This window comes from Hydra vulgaris, chromosome 12 (genome assembly GCF_038396675.1).
Source record: "Hydra vulgaris chromosome 12, alternate assembly HydraT2T_AEP".
In the NCBI taxonomy this organism is placed as follows: Eukaryota; Metazoa; Cnidaria; class Hydrozoa; order Anthoathecata; family Hydridae; genus Hydra; species Hydra vulgaris.
The window spans coordinates 44,870,077-44,891,758 of NC_088931.1; the positions used below are offsets into that span (position 1 = coordinate 44,870,077).

The window sequence follows — 21,682 nt, forward strand, 5'->3', positions numbered from 1 at the left end:
CTCACTCTTCTCCAAGTTTTCATTGGTTTTTATTTTGGGTACATTAATTTTTATTTTATAATGTATGCTGTTTAGATTTCGGACAATACAAGAAAGAGAAATCCATCTATAAAAAATGCTGCTAAATCAGTAGAAATAAGTTAAGAGTTAGAATTTGGTACAAACACCAGCGAAGATTCATCCTTTGATTCCGATTTTGATCCAGGATATTGGCGTTCTATAGAGTCAAGTAGTCTTATAAAAGCTGAGATAACTGAATTTATAGCTTGTTTTTATGCAAAGTGGTACCTGCAATCAAATGATACCATCAAAGCTCCTTTTATGGATATAACTGCTATTCGTCAAATGCATCAGTATAAAGCAGTATATGCAGAACCATTTGCTGTTGATGCTGTGTTGAATTCTTTATTTAAACATACATGGTAACTTGACTCAACTCTGATTCCTTTAGACTTGCTGGATGATGGTGTTGCACATGAAGAAAAGAAAAAAATTGCTGCTGCAATATTATCATTTCCAAAACCATGTTTTGGAAATGATAATATTTTTTTCTAATCATGTTACTTTAAAACTGAAAATAAGAAAAAAAAAGATATAGAAAAATTGTTGAAAATTGAACTTAACATTCATCAGCAAATTCCTAGCTTAGCTTCTTTGGTTGATGAGTTCTCCTGGTTAATGTTTGATATGATCGGAATAAAAGATCAACGAATTGATGATTGTCTGACCGTGCCACCTCAGTATTGGCACACGCAATCAACATAAATTATTTTTAAATTTTGCAAAAAGTATTGTTTGTGTAAACGACCACGCTGAAAGGGCAATTGGAATGATGCAACAATTTGTTCACCGCTACAGAGACGAGGAAGAAAAACAAAATAGGCTTATTGCTGTAGACAAAGTTCGCTCAATTTTGGCAGCAGGCAGTGAATCTTTATTAACCAAGAAACGAAATAACAAAGTTATAAGCAAGAAAAGAATCGCAAAGAGACTACTTAACTTGCGCTCCAAAATTCAGAAGATAGCTTTAACTTTAGTATTTATGTTTAAAAATATTTTTCAAAGATACAAGTTGCACCTAATTTAAGTTCATATCATTTTATCAACCTATAAAAAAATGTTTTTCTAAAAAGCTAAATACAAATAAAATGAAAACCAAACAACGTGAATATAAACAAATAAAACAACTACGAGTTATTGCGCATTCTTATGTTAAATGCGCATATTTTCGTTTTTTTGCATAAAACGTTTTCAATTTAAAGAACTATTAAGAAAAATCATGGATACACATCAATTTAAAAAAAAAAGTATAGATTGTTATGAGCACATTAAAAAAAAAAAAAAAATTAAAAATATTAAGATTTACCTTGTGCTCAAAGCCTTGCTACAAGGGTACTTTTGGGGCATTTTTAGGGGGGTTTTGACGCTTGAGCACAAGGTAAATCTCAATACTTTTGATTTTTTTTTTTGTTATCGTATTTTTTTTATATTTGCCCCAAATTTAGCTTGTTGTGTATTCGCGTTTTTGAAATTTTTTTTTTTTGAACACCCCTATTATATATATATATATATATATATATATATATATATATATATATATATATATATATATATATATATATATATATATACATATATATATATACATATATATATATATATATATATATATATATATATATATATATATATATATATATATATATATATATATATATATATATATATATATATATATATATATATATATATATATATATATGTATATATATATTAATCTGCTTAAATTTATGGTCATAAAAAGATTTAAAGTACCATGGAGTTTCATTTGTTATGCTAATTCCTGTTTTACTAGTACAATTTTTCATTTTTTATTTTGAAATAATGTTCTTTATTGAAAAAATAATGTTCTTTATTAAAAAAAAATAAGGTTCTTTATTGAAATAATGTTTTTTATTTTGAAATAATGTTCTTTTCAGAGTTAAAAAAAACAAATATAGTTGCATTGTAATTTTATTAATTGAAATAAATTTATCTAAATCTATATACTATAATCTATATATAAGTTTTTAATTTTTGTGTTTTTCACAATACCTAAAAATAGAAAAAAACATTTTTCAATTTGAGTTAACAAACTTTTTAATGATTGTTTATTAAAAAAAAACTTTTCATATTAACAAATTCTTTTTTTGTTTTTATTGGTTGATTTGTTTTTTTCTCCAAACTTCCTTTTGTAGTTGTGCAGGAATAACAACAAATCTTTATTCTTTTTTGGCAATATCAAGGTTGTCCTCGATATTGACAGAAAAGAAGAAAGTTTTGCTGTTCTTTGAATTCAAATGTTTCATTAATTTTTGTTTAATGTTTTTTGTTGTTTTAATATTAAGGTTTATCTGTTTTACTAATATTGCTTTGGTTATGCATTTTTCTATATTTTTTTATGAAATTTTTCATAAAATTGCTTTACTTATGTCTTTTCTGTATTAGGTATTGTAAATTTAAGATGTGTTTCAATTGTTGTGTGGGACCAAGCTATGGACTGGATAGCTGCTTACTTTAAGGCAAGGCAAAAAATAGGCTCATGTGTCATCTAGTACTTGCAGATCAGATTTCGATTTTTATTATCTAATAATAATCTAAACATTTACTGATATAAAATAAATTTCTTTTTTTCGCCATAAAGCTACAAGTTCAGATGTTTAGCAAATATACTTTTAACTATTGAAGCATGCTACCTATTCCTTATTTATTTCCCTACAGCTTCAGCAGTTCTCTTGAGAATATCTTTTGGAAGTAGAACTCAGGTTTTTGGAGTTTTTTAAACTCTTGATTAGGGTATGAAAAATCATTGCTTTTTTTTTTTGGAACTATTTTAGCTGAACTTACTATTTGACATGGCAGAAATGTAATTTGCAATTTAAAACGCAAATATGTAATTTTGATTTCATTTTAAACTTAGATAAACTCCTGTTAATATAGGAAGGGTTATAGTGTCTATTTCACCTAATCTATTTCTTCTCTTCTGATCGGTCCATCAAAAATGCAATACCAATATCAAAATTTTAAAGTTAAGTTACAATTGAAATTTTTACTTTAATTTTACAATAATTATTTCCTGCTTTTTTTTAAGTTTTTTTGCAAAGTTACAGCGGTACGCAGAAATTAGAAAAAATAAAATTTATTTGAAATTTTTAGACAGAAAACATAAAATATTTCAATAAAAAATTACCATTTTTGTTTTTTTTTTTACTCTAAAAAGGAAAATAATTAAGGTAATTTGACATATAGAACTAACAAATAATTATGCTAATAAAACTAAAAACTAAAAAATAAGGGGTCCGCACAGCAGGTGAGACTCAGCAGATATTTCTTGCTTGAAAAGTTTTGATTTTTGTAAATTAAGCTGTCAGAGAAAAAAAACATAATTGATTTGCTATTTTGAACATTTCACTGTGAAGCTTTGACGCTCATTTTTCTTTAGGCTCTTTAACAAGATTCTTTAGATTAACATATTTTGTTTCTTTTCAGCATTGTATTTCCAATATAGTATATAATTTTTATCTGAAACATCCTAATATAGTTTTTTACATTGAATAAGTATGGGAAAATATGAACTCACTCTATATTATTGACTTTGAGTGTTTTTCTAAATAATTCAGTCTAAATAATTCAATTAGAATTCAGAATATCATAATTGAAAAAGTTGAAAAAATTTGGACTCTCAGGCAATACTCAAACCAAAACCAGACAATTTATTAACACTGTGCTTATGCACAGTGGTCTGAAAAAAACAAAAAAGTGGCTGAAATAAAAAAGAAATCGATTTTGATAATTTTAATCTTTTATTATTTTTAAATTCTACATTATCAAGGCTATTCAAAAATATATAGGGTTCATGTTTTTGTTCGAAAGAAGACTCAATAACCGTATCCAAAAGTGATTAAAATTTATTCATAATTTCTTGTAAAAATATGGCACTTTAGTTTTTGTATAAGTTTAGAATCATATACATATACATATGGAATACATACATATCAAACATATTTTTATATCAAATAATATCAAACAATAATTATAATATAGAGTTTAATTTGAAATAATAATAGTTTTTTATTTTTTATGTTTGCATTCTTTATTGATGTTTGAAAGTTCGCATGCATGAACATGATCAACATGATTTTATTATAGTTCTATATACATACATCATTTTTTGGAAAAAAATAGCAGCACATATGATTATTTAAGCCAACTTTAAAACTCTTAAAATATAGATGGTTTCTGCTTCAAAGAATATATGTGTGTATACATATATTCTTTGAAGCAGAATCTCTCTTTATTTTGTGTTTTTCTTTTAAAAAAAACTTTGAAGCAGAATCTGCTCTTTATTTTTGTGTTTTTCTTTTTTAAAAAAAATGACACAAAGGACTAAAATTGTTTTTGATAACTATGTTTAACTACGTTATGCATTTTTTATAATTTTCTTGTGTAATTTTATTTAATAAGACTCAATCTAATGTTATTTTCAAAAATTTTTTATCTTTGACCCCCTCATAACCCCTTTAAAGTGTTTTAGGCCCAAAACAATCCTTAATATACTTCTTTTATAAATCTATTATTTATATCCAATATGAATAACTATTATTATAATTTCAAATAGCTTTGTAATAAATAAAAATAAAAATTCATTAAAAATAAGTTGTCACCTGGTTTATGACCACCCCACCCCCCTTTTCTTTTTTTATAATACCCTTGTCGTATGATTTTTTTCTTCCTAAATATGGAAGTTTATAAATTATAATTTTTAATTAAAATAAAAAACTTGATAAATACTCAATTGTTAAACAAAGAAGCAAAGAAATGATTGGTATAAATTAATAATATTAAAGCACAATGGAAATAAGTACTAAAAAACTCAAAATCTCATTTTTTTTAAAATTATATCAATAAAATAACAACATTTTAAAGGTATAATAAAAAAGAGATTGTTTAAAGCATATTTTCAAAAATTAAGTTTTTGAATTGCTTGTTTATTTATGTGAGGAGGAACATTTTGGTGGTGTTCCATTGTACATAAAAGAAATTCTTTCTGCTCTTCATCTTTCGTAATAGATGTTTCATTGTCTTGAATTAGTTTAACAGCTTGTTCTGCTGTATCGTTTACAGATTTCAGTGATTTGATATGCTCAAACGTGTGTTTTAAATTTGTGTTAGCTTTCCAAAACTTTGGGGATTTTGGAAACCAACCACCCTCCTCGTTTGAATATCCGAATAATTTTAGAATGTTGCTTGATTTTGGTCCAATTAAATCAGTTAAACAAGTACTCTGCTTCAGAAGAGGAAAATGTGGAAAGCCTATATTATGTTCATGGTTTTCTTTTATATTTTTCAGAATTGTTTTAGCAATTTTAGTTTTGTCATTTTCAGATACCTTATCAGAAAATAATAAAAGATCGGAAATTTCTTTGGTTAAATAACAAAGATGCCAATTAAATTTTTCCAGGACAGCAACATCATTGTCAATTTTTTTATAAATTAGCATTTTTTTGTAAAATTCATTATATGGGGCATCAATTGTGCTTGTGCGCATAGCTTGTGCACATAGCCATATTTTCACATAAAATAGTAAAGTTTACAAAACCAAGATAATTTCTCTATAAAACTTTCTTCATACTCTGCCAGGTCAGCAAAAGCAAACATTTTTGATGTGTACAAGATTGTACACATCCATCTAGCATGATGGAAGGCTCAAGGAGTGTGCCACTGTATAATCATTTGTGTTGGATTGAGTAATTGCAAAGCAAGTTAACAACATTCTCGATAATCATCTCTTAATATTTTTCGAAATTTCTGGTTAAGTAAAGCAGACAAATAAATTATTACTTCTGCTTGTTTAGTCTTTAATACTGGTTCTTCAATTTTTTATTTTTCTAAAAGTAGTATCTGAAGTTAATGAAAATTTAGGCCATACCTCATTTTTAAAGTGTCTAAATGGCTCGTAATTTGGAGATTTACATTCTCCAAAAACTTAAAAAAAGTAAACAGAAAACAAAACTCTTTCAAAAATATTGAGTCTGCAGGTGCAACAAAGTAACTTTTTATTAAAGTGTTCTTCAATTAACTTTGCAGAACCATTTATTCAATCTGAATCTGATGGAGTTGTATCAAAAATCATTGCCACAAATGTTTTTTCTAGTTTCCAAGCCTTTACAGCATTCATGGCAGTCGTTGCCTGACTTCGCCCAGCTGTATCAAGAATCCTGGATACACACAACAGTTTCCCTTTAGGTGTGCTTGGTTTTCCTGTTACTACAATAGCCAAATGTTCCACTTTACCATCGACCTCAGATACCAGCTTTGAATCCCAGTGAATGGAAGAGTAAATGAGTGAAATGAATGTTTCTTAATATCATCTGAAACTTGCTGTCGAATTTTATTACCTGATGTGTTTGCTGTGCTTTTTGAGATAGATATTTCATCTAAATTGTGACCTAATGCTTCATCTACAGCTAAAATGATCTCAGATCTTTCTCTGTTGGATAGATTCAACCTATCAGCCATTAAGGAAACTTTAGGGTTTTCTAATGTCTTGATCTTTTTTTTCTGTCTAGCACTTTCTTCATTTTTATCAGGAATTTTGTCTTCATTATCAAATGCTGCCAATACATTAAAACTTTTTTCTTTTATGTTTTGTTTTCTAGATTTTTCTTTTTCAATAGCCTTGATTTTATGTTTCTCTTTTTTCTCCTTTCTTTTCACTTTCATAGCATAACTCTTGTCTAATGGGCCCAAAAATTTCTTTTTTAAGTGACGCTGATCTGAGAGAAAATCTATATCTGAGATCTGACTATTGACACTATGCGAGGTATCTTTTTTTATCAAATTTTTTGCATTTTATGCTGCAATATCTAACAAAGATAACAGTTTATTAGTAAAACTCAGAAGTTGAGCTGCATAACTTTTTTTTTTGCATTTAAAATAAAGTTCTCTCTAAGATGAATCAGATACAGTATCATTCTAACAATATCTTTCTTCTGTTTTGTAAGAGTTCCTGCCATTTTCCAAAAAACATTAACTTTTTCCCAAACTACAGATGCAACTTCTTTTTTAATAGTTAATTTCAAATCAAATCTTGTAAGATAAAGATAATGGCGTACAACATCTCCATTTGTTGGTAGTTGACTATACATCTTTGCTTCATGGGTAGGTAATAATTTACCAACAATACTATTAAACTTCTTATCATTTTTCCTCAATTTACTATTGCTCATAACTGATCGAATATTTTTATATATGCTATTATATCTATAGATAAAAATATATATAACTGCTCATAACTGATCGAATGTTTTTATATATGCTATTATATCTATAGATAAAAAGTAACTATAAGTTACAAATCTATTTGCATAATGTTTATTATTATAAATTATTTGAATAAAGTTGTTTGAATCTGTTTGTAACATTTATATTCATCATAAAAATTTTTTTTTTTTGGGACACCCTGATATAGAGTATCGGACAAAACGAGTGCAACCAAATAATGCTAATTTAGTTTCTTTATATAAAAGTGCTGCATTTTTTCAATTTAGAGAAATAACTATGTAACTGTTTAGAGACAAAGTTCTTCAAGTTTTATTCATCACAAAGTTCATTATTTGTACACGAAAATTAATAAATTAATCAAAAGTATTAAAAAAAGTTGATTTCCTTCTGGACAAAACAAGTGCAACTCGACAAAATGTTGACCAAGCTGTATTTCGCTATCAATATTTCGTGCCGAATCCTTTGTTGTCGATCACAGCCTTGCATCTTCAAAGCATAGATTCGATCAGGTGATCAATGAAACTTTGTGGAATCGCTGCCCAGGCCTTTTGGATTTGTTCAAACATTTGATCCTTATTATGAACACCTTCACAATTAATTCTGCGGTTGACGATCTCCCACAAGTTCTCGATAGGGTTGAGATCCGGAGATTGAGGCGGCCAATCCATCACCGATAGGTGGTTGTCTTGAAACCACTGCTTGACTACTTTTGCAGTGTGTTTCGGATCGTTGTTTTGCTGAAAAACCCATTTTATTGTCATATTCCATTCAGCATGAGGTAACATAACATCTTTCAGGATATTTTTATACATGAAACGGTCCATTATTCCATCGTTTCGATGTATTGGACCTAGACCGTTAGCAGAAAAACACCCCCAGACCATTACATTGCCTCCACCATGCTTCACGGTCTTATAGCAGTAACGTAAATTGAGGCGTTTTCCGGCCGGTCGACGTACACGGCAAATGCCATCGCTCCCAAAGATGTTGAACTTTGATTCATCACTGAACAGGACAGTTCGCCATTTCTGCACATTCCAGTCAATATGAGATGTAGCAAACAGGAGTCTTTTCTTCTGGTTTTTTAGTGAAATCAGCGGTTTCTTTGCAGGGCGTCGAGAAAACAATCCGGCTTCAACAGCACGTCGTCTGATTGTTTGGTCCGATACAGGCAGCTCTAATTGCTTTTGTATCTCGACTGATGATATCCAGGGATATCATCAGTCGAGATACAAAAGAGAGCCATTTTTGCACTTGAAGTCATAAAAATAATAGAAATAAATAATCACGCTTCTCAAGGCTTACCGTGTTACATTTACCTTGTGATGATACAATAATGCTCTGTGGAACACAACGTCTTGGTTGGATGTAGACTGTATTGATGTAATGAAACACTTTTTGTATTTCACTTCTTGTATTGATGTTCTTCAATAAAACACTTTGATAAAACTCACTTCGATAAACTGTCTTGATAATACTGACTGATTGACTTCCATATACTGACTGAAATACATGTCGATTTACATGTCTCTTAAAATGAACATGTGTGAACCTGCTCTGGAAGATTCTAGATGCTCCTTTTTGATGCTTCTGGAAGCTTCTGATTGCATCTGGATGCTTCTGAATGTTTCTAGATATTTCTGGATGCTACTGGATGCTTCCAGATGCTTCTTCTGGAAACTTCTGGAAGCTTCTGCATGCTTCTGGAAACTTCTGGAAACTTCTGGATACTTCCTTTAATTATTAAAAAACTTCCATGACGTTGACACGGACCAGACTTAAGAAAATGAAACAAACCAAAAAAGTTGCACTTGTTTTGTCCGCTGCAAAACGGCACTTGTCAACAAAATTCTGCCTGTGTGCTGTCACCTGTCAGCTGATTGCTCATCTTTATAGATGAAACACAGTGTTAAATAAAAATTTTTGTTAAGTGATGTATACTAATTTATATTATTATTATGCTATTATTATTTATATACTATTATATATATATTATTATATATATATTATTATTTATATTATATATATATTATTATATATATATTATTATTTATATACTATTATATATATATATATATATATATATATATATATATATATATTTATATATATATATATATATATATATATATATATATATATATATATATATATGTATGTATGTATATGTATATGTGTATATATATAAATATATACAAGTTTTAGAAAGTGTTAAAAAGTAAGAGTAATAAAGATATATTTAATAGATATATCATATTTGATATATATATATAATTATTTCATATTTTAATTTCTGGGTATTCCTTTTTTTATCTAATCTTTTTTATCTTGTTTTTTTTTTCTTTCTTTTTTTTAACGCAAAAGTTTCCATTATTAATATGTTCAATATATTCTTTTTTTTTTTTTTTTAAGCAAAAGATTATTTATGATATAGAAAATCATTTTTTTAAAAGATATGTATTTCTTTATTATGAAATATTGTTGGTTGTAACATATATATGTCCTTATTAGTTTATTCAGTTAAAGTTTTTTTTCTTGTTGAAAAGTAATTTATAGTAACTTCCAATTGTTTTTGCCATTTAAATATTTTTAGATATTTTTTAATTAAGATGAAAAGAACTTCAACAAGTGATTGTATTTGATTCTAGATGGGATTCAAATTTCGTACATATCTATTAGCTATTTGTTTTATGTGTATATTCATTGTATTGTTGTTTTGGATATATTCTACTAGTACTATAAAAAATTGCAATACAAAACTTACAGCAAAGTATGATTCAAATTTTGAAGATAATTTAATAATTTTATACAATCGTGTGCCGAAAACTGGAAGTACAAGTTTTATGAGTCTACTTTATGCATTACAGAGTGTAAATAAATTTAGTGTTGCATATGTTAATGTTTCTTGGATATCGCATCGGTTTTTATTTTTAGATCAATACAGATTTGCATTAAATGTCACGTCATGGAATATCCGTAAACCTGCTATATACTCTGGTCATTTTCCTTTTCTTGATTTTACTAAATTAGGTATGCATCAACCTTTATATATCAATATTGTAAGAAAGCCACTCGATCGAGCAGTTTCTCATTACTATTTTATTAGGTATGGAGATACATATCTTCCAAATAAAAAACGTTTGCGGCATGGAGATGAGACATCGTTTGATGATTGCGTTAAACTGAACAGTAGTGAATGCTCTGAAGCAAAATTATGGATGCAAATACCATACTTCTGTGGTTCAGATGCTTTTTGTTGGGAGCCTGGTAGTGAGAAGGCTTTATTGCATGCAAAAATTAATCTGGAAAAACATTATTTTCTTGTTGGTCTAATGGAAAAAATGGATAGTTTTATTGAAATCCTTGAATCCATACTCCCAAGATTTTTCCATGGATCATTAAAATTATTTTTGAAAGATGGTCAAGTGCAGTTACGCAAAACTAAAATCAAGAAGTCTTTGTTGCCACAAACTGTTGAACATTTTAAAAAATCTAAAGTTTGGCAAATGGAAGAAGATTTTTATCAGTTTGTGAAAAAACATTTTGATACCACATATCAAGAATTTATTCATTCTAGAACTGAAACACAATTTTCCTTCAGTAAACTTAAACCTGAATTTATTTAGTTTTTTACTTCTATTTTTGTTTTAATTTTATTTAATAAGAATTTGTATGATTGTTCAATTGGCTGTTGTATTTGTAAAAATCTGGATGATTTTGTATAATGTTTATAAAAGTCTGTATGATTTATGTCATTATAAGTGTAATGTTTGTAAGAGTTTGTATAAAATTGTGTAATTCTTGTAAGAATCTTTAAAACATTGTGTAATGTTTTCAAGAGGTTGTATGATATTATTTGTAGGAATCTTTATGATATTGTGTAATGTTTTTACAAACCTGTATAATATGGTCTAATGTTTGTATGAATCTGTATTATTTTGTGTAATGTAAAGGTAAAGGTACCAGTCGGTACTTTTTAAGGATTCACACCCCCTATCCCCCTCATTTTATTCGTAGAATCATCTCTAGACCTCATACATTATTATTGTTTAATGAAAAAAATTTTTTTAAATGTGTCAAACTTTAAAAACTTTGATCAAAGCTTTTTTTTAAAAAAAAATTTATTTTTATTTAGTATTAGGCATTTTTAAGGGTTTAACATTTTTTTTTGTTTCCTAATTTTTAAATAACTATATCTATTTTATTTTCTTTATAGTATCATTATAAATTAATCTAAAATACTGCTTTTTAATGTTATGTTTATGCCAACAGTTTTTGATATATTAACAACTTTTGATATCCTTTCAGTTTTTGATATATTAACAACTTTTGATATCTTTTCAGTTTTTTGATACATTAACAACTTTTGATATCCTTTCAGTTTTTTGATATATTAACAACTTTTGATATCCTTTCAGTTTTTTGATATATTAACAACTTTTGATATCCTTTCAGTTTTTTGATATATTAACAACTTTTGATATCCTTTCAGTTTTTTGATATATTAACAACTTTTGATATCCTTTCAGTTTTTTGATATATTAACAACTTTTGATATCCTTTCAGTTTTTAATAATATATTTATAATTGTATAACTTTTATTTTCAATTTACTTAGCTTTTAATCAACAGAAACTTTAAATTATGTCTGATATGGATAAGCACAGAGTTTTTTTTGATATATCTATCGGTGGTGATAAAGGTAGTATCTTTAACCATATATTATATAATAGCTATCTTTATGTATATTTTATTGCTTATTTTTTGTATAGTCTATTTTTATTTTAATAGACTATATAAAATGTCTATTTTTTAATAAAACTTTGAAAAAACAAGATTGTCTTGAAGAAAATTATTGTAATAAATAAAACTACCATATAATGGTTGAAATAAAGAAATAACAAAATACATATATATATATATATATATATATATATATATATATATATATATATATATATATATATATATATATATATATATATATATATATATATATGTATGAATCAGGGGCTATTCTAGACTTTTTTTTTTTCTTGTTTTCGTTTACCAAATACTGTTTTTGACAGCATTTTCCATTTTTTACAACAAATATAGTTTTTTTCATGAAAAAATGCCATATTTCCACTAATTTTCTCCTGTAGGGTACTGATGCCCAAATTTTTTTCCTAGAATAGCCCCTGTGAATGTATATATACATGCATACGTATATACAAGTTTTAGAAAGTGTTACCAAGTAAGAGTAATAAATATATAATTAATAGATATATCATATTAGATATATATTTATTTCGTATTTTAATTTTTGGGTATTCATTTTTTTTTTATTTAAGAAAATATGTGGTCTTTTCCTTTTCTTTTTTTTTTACGCAAAAGTTTCCATTATTTATATGAGTTTATTCTTTTTTTTTTTTTTTAAGCAAAAGTTCATTTATGAAATAGAAAATCATTTTTTTAAAAAATGTTTATATATATATTTCTTCATTAGGAAATATTGTTGGGTGTCGTAACATATATATGTCCTTATTAGTTTATGCAATTAAAGTTTTTTTTGTTGAAAAGTAGTTTATAGTAACTTCCCATTGTTTTTGCCATTTAAATGTTTTCAATTATTTTTAATTAAAATGAAAAGAAATTCAACAAGTGATTAAAGCTGATTCTAGATGGGATTAATATGTTGTACTTATATATCAGCTATTTTTTTTTAAATGACAAGTTTAATAATTTTTTCATTGCTAATGATGTAATGATTTGTAATAATGTAAAGATTAAACAGTTTCATAAAAGTTTTTTTTAAAGTTATTCAAAATACTAGTTATTTTCTATTATTACTATTTTCTTGAATTTAATGTTTATTAATATATAATAAACTCAAAAAGTAAATAAACTTAATCATTAAAATTAGCAGCAAATTACAATGTTATTATAAAATTTTCTTTTCTTAGTTTTTTTTTGTAAAATAAGCAATCTTAATTAAAATCAATTCAACATTTTTTTTTAAATTAGTGATTCAACTTTTATTTTGAAATCAGTGATTCAACATTTTTTTTTAAATTAGTGATTCAACTTTTATTTTAAAATCAGTGATTCAACTTTTATTTTGAAATCAGTGATTCAACATTTTTTTTTAAATTAGTGATTCAACTTTTATTTTAAAATCAGTGATTCAACTTTTATTTCAAAATCAGTGATTCAACTTTTATTTTAAAATCAGTGATTCAACTTTTATTTTAAAATCAGTGATTCAACTTTTATTTTAAAATCAGTGATTCAACTTTTATTTTAAAATCAGTGATTCAACTTTTATTTTAAAATCAGTGATTCAACTTTTATTTTAAAATCAGTGATTCAACTTATATTTTAAAATCAGTGATTAAACTTTTGTTTTAAATTTAGTGATTTCAAAGTATCAAATCAACAGAAAGTTTTAAATTATTTTTAGATAAATATTCATTATTATAATTTATTAATTTGATTTGTTTTAAAAATCTTGTTTTACTTTAAAATATATGAATAGTCAATCACTTTGTTGAGAAGTCTAATTTTTTATAGTTCATTGTTACTGAAAAATTTTGCAATATTTAAACAGTTTATTGCAAATAAAATCTATTTAGCATTTCTTTTGGATTATGGACTAACACACTCAAACCAAAATTAATTTTTTATTTGAATATTTTTATCAACTTTTTTTCCAAAAAGTCAGCTTTTTTTAAAAAGAGCTCCTTAAGGAAGATGCTTTGATGTAGCGTCCAATGAGATGTAGTTTTCTTTTTAAAGCCACTAAGCTTATTGCTTCAGCATTGGTAGTGGTATTATTAAAAATAACAGCCTGTATACTTTCTAAACTGCTATATTGCGATAGCAAGAACTCACGGTTAGCCTTAACTAAATTTAGGTTTTCTGAATTATGTCCAAATTAATTTCAACGTTTTCTGAAAAAGTATAGTTTACTGATCACTATGTATATAGTCCATTAAATCAAAAAATTCCTATTAAGTAATTATGGCACTTTAAAGATTTTTTCGCACCTTTTATTTTGCACTTTTTTTTGCAAGTGTTTTTTGCCATTTTTTGGTCTGCCATGTTTTCATTCAAAATTTTATTGTAAAAGTTACAGACAATTTATTGGAAATGAATAAAACAGATGGTATTGTGTTATACTACATAGTTTAAGAGTAAATAATCACATAATCGGAATGTTTTAAATCATCAAAATATTTACAAATATAAAATTAAAAACTATTTTTTCTTGAATTGAATCACTAAAAAATATCAACATTTAGATTAACATGTCCAAGAGAATCAAGATGTTTTCCATTATAAGAACTTTATGCCCTTACCAAATTATGTCCATAATTAAAATTATTTGCGGACACCTTGTACCGGTTCCACGAGGCAGTTTTGAAGAGGTAGTGAACACTTTCTCCTGATTGCTCCGAATAAACTCCAAGGCCCATTTTTATTGTTTTGCAGAATTCAGATACATGATTGAACAGGATATGAAATTTTGGTGTTAAAGTAATACTGTGATCCAGCATCAAATTTTTATAGCAGGCTTTTAATATTTTGATATTGGTTAACATTTTAAGAATTGGCACAATTCTTAAAATGTTGTGCACACTTAGGTTTTCAACCAGATTCTTTGAATTTTGTATAGTTGTTTTGACAACTCTCAAAAGTTCTGTATGCATTTGTCCAAGTTTCTCTTCTATCCCACTCACATATATAACAGGGATGAATAGAACTGCTACTTGGAGATATACCTGTCAGAATTTGACTAAATTTTATGTCGCATACCCCAATGTGCTCAACTTTTTCAAGATTTAATTTTTCAAATAATATTTTAATGTTTAAATATTTTTCTGGGATTTCTGGAGCTACCAGAAAAAGAAATGAAGCATTTACTGACAAATTTTTAAATATTTTTTTAAGACCATTTTTATATAAAGACCTGCAAGCTGTTACCGGTTTTGTTTTAAGGTAATCTATTTCAACTTTGCCGTAATTTTAAAAATTTCATTGAGATTACCTATATTTAAACAAAATTTGATAAAACCACTATCTCCGTCAACAGCAATTTTTAGCAACTGATTCTTAGAATCAACATATTTAAGATCCAGGAGTAGTTTAACAAAAAGAGTAACATCATTGCAGTACGCTACTGTAATATTTTTATATTCCTAAGTTTTATCTTTGTTTTTAAATTCAAATAAAATATTTTCTTCGGTAAATAATGAGAGAAGATAACTGTCCAAATCAGAGACATAATCTTTTGGTCCAGGTTCTACAGCGTTTTTTCTTTTTTAAACAACTTCATAAATATTAATTTTTTTATATAATAAGTTTTACTCCAAATATTGCATCATTTTATTGTGCAAAATTAAATTTGTATTAGTATTGTGATTTTACCTTATCATATTAGCAAGTTTTATCATTTGATGATTACTTAAGGGAAGAGAATTCTGAATATAAAAAAGATTTTTGTGAGTAAAATTGATTGTTTTTGGAGTATTCTCAGATCTGATAAATAGTTTCAGTTTACCACCTCCTGTCTTCAATGAAATGGTGTTACCACTTTCACTACATAGCTTTTCTTTAATAACGTGAGAAGCCATTTGTTCCTTGACATCTAAATTAGTTACAAAGCTATGGAGACTGAATGAAAAAAGTTTCGACAACTTTACATTGTTAAAAAGGTTATAGGTTCAAAAGCTTACAAAGGTTTTTTTAAATTAAAATTATCATTTTTGATTTATTATTCTTAACATTTCTTTTACTTATCTCTCTATTAGTAACGCAAATTAATACGGTTTTTCTAATACCTTGATATCCGGATGAAGCTGATATGTTGTTTCTGAAAAAAAAAAATTACATCTACAAACTTGTTTTCTATAGAACATAGTATACAACCTTTCACAATCAAATAATCAAAGTTATAAAAACGTTTTCTACCTGAGCGTTGTTGCATTGCATTTATGATGCAATCCTCTTTTAACTTTAGTCAGACAAGAACTATACCGCGGACTAATAGCTACCGTTTTAAAGCTCTTTATACCAGATTTTCTCTTGGGTATCCTTTCCTGTGTTCTTGCAATTTTGCATATTTCACAGTTGCAAATTTTTAGTTTTTTGAAATTATATAAAAGATTATAATTTTATATTTCTTTACAACAGATATACAAATAAAATAACATTTAACTCATTTCGTGTTTTAGCCAGGTTAGTCATCTTCGACCAGTCAATGTCAAAATTAATTTTCTGCTTGAGATCAACAACATTTATTCTTTCAACTATACCCCTACACCTTAAATAGATAAAGATATGCTAGTACCAAGTAAAATGAGATTTGATTCATTTATCAAATCTTATTTCTTTGAGTTCAACAAGGTATCCAATTTTTTAGTTATGTAAATGGTTTTACGTTTATGACATTTATACTTTTTATATATATTTATTTATTTAAAAATCATTAAGTATACCAACCTTAGACGCAATCCAGTAAGGTATCGATCATCAGCAATGTTATAATCCGAAAAACAGCTCTGAAATTTAGAAATTATATGGCTTTGGCTGTTTATTTTCATATGACATTTGCGACCACAAAAAAGACATACTTTTTCTCTGTTCTTTTGATGATCTAAAATAGTCTGAGGATGTGATTTACCGATTCTTAACATTTTTCTAAACAAAATTTGTTTTATGATTGTCTTTTGCAATTAAATTTGTGGCAGAAAAAATGGCGAATTAAAGGTGGTCCTAAAAGACAAAAAAGATGAGAAAAAATTTTAAAAATGCCATAATTACTTAATAGGAGTTTTCTGATTTGATGGACTATATACATAGTGATCAGTAAAATATACTCTTTCGGAAAACGTTGAAATTAATTCGGACACAATTCAGAAAACCTAAATTTAGTTAAGGCTAACTTTGAACTAATGCAGTAGTACCACTAGTTGTTCTATAAGCAAATATTTTAATGGATTTTTTGATTCCTCTTGAGGTGAGAGTATAATTTTATTTTTTCAATTTGTCTGATCAAATTTGTCATTAAGCCTAGGGCAAGTAAGATGATTTTTTTGTTTACCATATCTTCAATTACATATCTTCAGTTACATATCTTCAGTAACATATCTTCAGTTACATATCTTCAGTTACATATCTTCAGTTACATATCTTCACAAGCATCTTTAAGAATTGATGCATCAGCTAATTCTACAATTTACTGCGAAAGCCTCATTACCAATTTACAAATATGTTGTCATGTTTTTTTTAATGGGGTGTCACCACATTGTGTTTCTTAAATTTGTACCAATACTACAAATATAAAAAATACACTGACACCATACACCTTGAAAATACACTGACACCATACACCTTGAAAATACACTGACACCATACACCTTGAAAAACAGTATTTAAATACCAAGTAACTTACGTTGCATAATCTGTAAATAAATTTTTTTTTTTTTGATTTAGCTGTATTTAATTTGCATTTGTCCATCAAAATGAGATTGCTATCAACATCTTGTTTGATAAGTATCGACATCAATTATAAGATGTTTAATGTCATGTATAAAAATTTGCTGTTGTATACCAGCTATGTTTGACATTTTTGAGCAGTTCAAAAACAAATTTTGGAAATTCCAAAAAAAAAAATATTTTCCAAAGGGATTATTTATTGTTTGCCATTCACTTCCATCCTGAAAATTTTTGACTACAAATATTTAATGCATTTAAATATAACAGTTTTTTTTCTCAGATAAGATTAGTTTGAGGAGTTCTGTTTTATCAATTAGCCTCTATGATATTTGGCATTGTTTTTTTTCAAGTATGTATTAAGTACAGTAGGTTTATTCTCTTTAAAACTTAAAGAGAGCAAATAAACCAACTATACTTAATACATACTTGATAATATTTAGAAAGCTACTTAAAAATGTGTCCTCCACTACAATGTAGGAAGAATATCTAGCTTCCTCCATTCTAGTGGAGGAAGCATTTTTGAGTAGTTTCTTTAAGTTTTTTATTCTTATATAATTTTTTTTTAAATTTTCTTTAGAAGTTACATAAGAAACTTTATCTAATGATATATAAATAAAAATACTGTTCATAAGAGTATTTTAGTGTAAAACAACACTCTTACATTATAAAAATTAAAAAAAAAAGAATGAAATCCTATAACCTATGAAAACAATTTTACTTCCTTAGGGCTTTAACAAGAAACAATTTTAATTATAGCTATGTTAGCTCACATTATCAATCACTAGAACACTTCTCAATAAATATAACATGATTGCTACATGAATACTTTTATGAAAAGCATATCATGAAAAGTTCTTGTTTTATGCTTCTTGTGCAAGTATATTGAGTATTAATATAATAAGAACTTAATGGCAGACAGTAGTAGTGGGATGGTGGGATCCTAGGATTTAGGGTAAGAATAAGAGGGGGAGATAAGTTTGTGGGCAATGTTAATATGATTATGAATAAAATAATATGAATAAAAATAAACAAAAGTATTTTTATTGTACATCAACATTAATCTACTATTTCCTCTGTTACATAAGCTTGAACAGGAAAAAGCTTTCTGCTGAAATTCGTTAAATGAATTAATTTTAACATTATATTACATGTATTATTTATTATCTCTGAAATAATCATATCAATATCTTATACAATGTACAAGATATTATTATATTATATAAACATGTAAAGTATACCTGTTTATAAAATAAAAATGCTAATTCATTGTAAAAATGGATTTTTACTTGTAACTTGTTACAAACATCCAGCATACTTAAAATTTTGCCTTGGAACTCATACTATGTGGCAAAATCCAAAGGACACCTTAGCTAAATTTTTTTTTTTTGCATTTTTGGGTCACTATAATATATATATATATATATATATATATATATATATATATATATATATATATATATATATATATATATATATATATATATATATATATATTTAAACAACTTTAAAAAGTATTCTACACAACAGAGTGCTCAATGTTCTTAAAAGAACAGAGCAATTATATTAGTAGTAGAAAATCACTTAACAAAGATTTTTTCCATTTAACACAGTGTTTCATCGACAAAGATTCATCAGAAATGGATGATCAAATTAATAAAACTTCAATTTATACCAAAAATTAAATTACAGGAAGTTGCAAATGTCTTAACTACTGTAAATTTTCACACATTTGTGGAATTTGCTGACACTATTATAAAAAGAATTCTTTAGAAATGATTACTTATGCTATTTTTTTAAAATATTTTTTTAAAAAGGGTAGTTAATGTAAATATTATTAGAACTCATTTATTATTATAGTTTTTTAGGAGAAACTTATTTTCGTGCCTACATTTAGAAATAATTCCGATCTTTTGTTTAATAAGCATTCTTGATTTGCATGTGTAATTATTTCAAGTTTTTCTTGTAGGCATAGTATGCATTTTTTGGAAATATTGTTATATGCAGGCGCTGTTTTAAGGATAGACCAATTCAGTATAAAATCATCAATATTTTTTTCTTTTAATTCGCATATATATTTTGACAGCATGGTGTCTTTTGAATACTTTTTATTCTTTAAAGATTGCTTATGATTGGCAAAACGTTTTTCCATTCACCCTCTGTTATGCCAATATATTGTTTATCAGGTACATTCTTAGAGGAAACAACACATTTATATACCACATTTTTTAAACAACTTCCACTCATTGGACAATTGATTTTTTGTTTACAATTACAATTTTCTGTAGTTTTTCCATTTAGGATTTCTTTTTTGTTTAACAAAGCCTTATTGTGACCTTTTATAATTCTTTCCATATTTTTTGTGCAACTGTAGCTAACTTTAATTGTATTTCGATTAAAAATTTTATGTAATTTATTATATCGCAGGAAATGCTTATCGACCAATTTTAAAAACACTTTTCCTAAGTTAGTAGAAACATTTTTGCTATATGGGGGGTTGAACCAAATTACATTTCTAGTTCTATTTCGTTTTTTTGTATTCTTTTCAGGGTCAAATTTTAGTTCAAAATTTTCAAAACCACTTTTTTTTAGGGCATCTTCAAATATTCGTTTAGAGGAATTGAATACATTTTCATTTGAAGAGTTTTGGTTTAGTCTGTTATTAATTGAAATCAGGATTTGTTTTAGAACTTGGGGTGGATGGTTAGAGTTAATGTTAATATATAATAGTTCATCGTTTGGTTTTTTGAAAGGCTTATATGAATTTTCAGAGAGGTTAAATGTGACATCAAGAAAATTCACAATTTTTAAATTTATGTTTATTTCGATTTGAAAGCCAATATTTTTAAAACTTTTTTATAATATCTTTTCTAATTTTGTTGAGCTGTGGACCAGATTTTCTACGCATTACTATTAAACCATCGTCGCGATAAAGGCCTAAATCTTTTATATTGATTATTTTACTTAACAAATCCAAAATATATAGTCCAACAAATTCACAAATTTCTGCTCCATCATAACTGCCCATTGTTACATCAAAGCAGTCATGTATGTTTTTCTTTTTCCAAGTTTCCTTATTAAAATAAAGTAAGGTTTTTCTACAATGTTTTATTATACGGGTTGTGTCATCAGGAATAGCTGTGTGGCTTTTTGCAAATTTAATAGTCTTATCTAAAATATCTGCGGTTATTGAGGGGTAAAAATCATTAATGTCAAATTGAATAAATGTACAGTCATTTTTATTTTCGATTATGGAGAACCAATTTATAACATCAGTGGTATTTTTCCACTGTTGCAAATTTAATTTATTTCTAAGAATATTATTAATTTTGTCCAATTTAATTTTGCTTACATGTCCAATCTCACTTTTTGAGGGAACCAATAACCTACAAGGAAGTTTGTTTTGAAAATTTGGTTTATGGTCTTTTAGTGTTACGAAGGCTTGGGCAGGGGCAGTTGATTCGATTCTATTATCAAGGTTTATTTTTTTAGCAATTCTTTGCGCTTCTAAATTAATTGCTTTTTCCAAATTTTTAGGGGCTTTTTCATAAGAACTAGTAATATTGTCGCGTAAAATTTTTTCATAGTTTTCTGTTGTGAGTTGGTAAATATTATTTGTTTTATCAGCAAAAACCAAAATATTAGGGTTTGATGTAATTTTTTTAACATCTAACTTTAATTCTGTTTGAAATTCGTTTTTTATAGGGCGAAACTTGATTGTTTTAATTAAATGTAATAGGTCATTTTCAAAATTTTCTAATTTAGAAGCGCAAAGTATTGCTAAAAAAATAAACCTTGATAATAGAATCGAATCAACTGCCCCTGCCCAAGCCTTCGTAACACTAAAAGACCATAAATTATAATACTAATATATATATATATAT

General features: G+C 26.5%; 3 protein-coding genes across 4 annotated transcripts in view; all 3 read left to right on the forward strand.

Annotated features, from left to right (window-relative positions):
* Positions 1-11,250, forward strand: part of LOC101235082 (CDK5 and ABL1 enzyme substrate 1) — an 87,166-nt gene extending 75,916 nt beyond the window's left edge. For both annotated transcript variants that reach the window (XM_065813403.1, XM_065813401.1), the window contains one exon: positions 9,933-11,250. In XM_065813403.1, the coding sequence (XP_065669475.1) occupies positions 9,933-9,936 (4 nt within the window). In that variant the 3' untranslated portion in view covers positions 9,937-11,250. The remainder of the gene's footprint in view (positions 1-9,932) is intronic.
* LOC100208288 (heparin sulfate O-sulfotransferase) lies at positions 9,972-11,207 on the forward strand. The gene has a single exon (XM_065813404.1). It carries the CDS (start codon positions 9,972-9,974, stop codon positions 10,947-10,949), a length of 978 nt encoding a protein of 325 aa, XP_065669476.1. The 3' UTR covers positions 10,950-11,207.
* A 669-nt stretch (positions 11,251-11,919) lies between the features above and the next one.
* The window catches only part of LOC100215790 (peptidyl-prolyl cis-trans isomerase D), a 51,837-nt gene continuing 42,074 nt past the window's right edge, over positions 11,920-21,682 (forward strand). The window contains exon 1 of the mRNA XM_065813405.1: positions 11,920-12,024. Coding sequence (XP_065669477.1) covers positions 11,967-12,024 — 58 coding nt within the window. The 5' untranslated portion in view covers positions 11,920-11,966. The remainder of the gene's footprint in view (positions 12,025-21,682) is intronic.

Bases quoted from the DNA above. Each gene is read 5' to 3' on its own strand.
- LOC100208288 (XM_065813404.1), top strand. From the start codon at position 9,972: ATGGGATTCAAATTTCGTACATATCTATTAGCTATTTGTTTTATGTGT.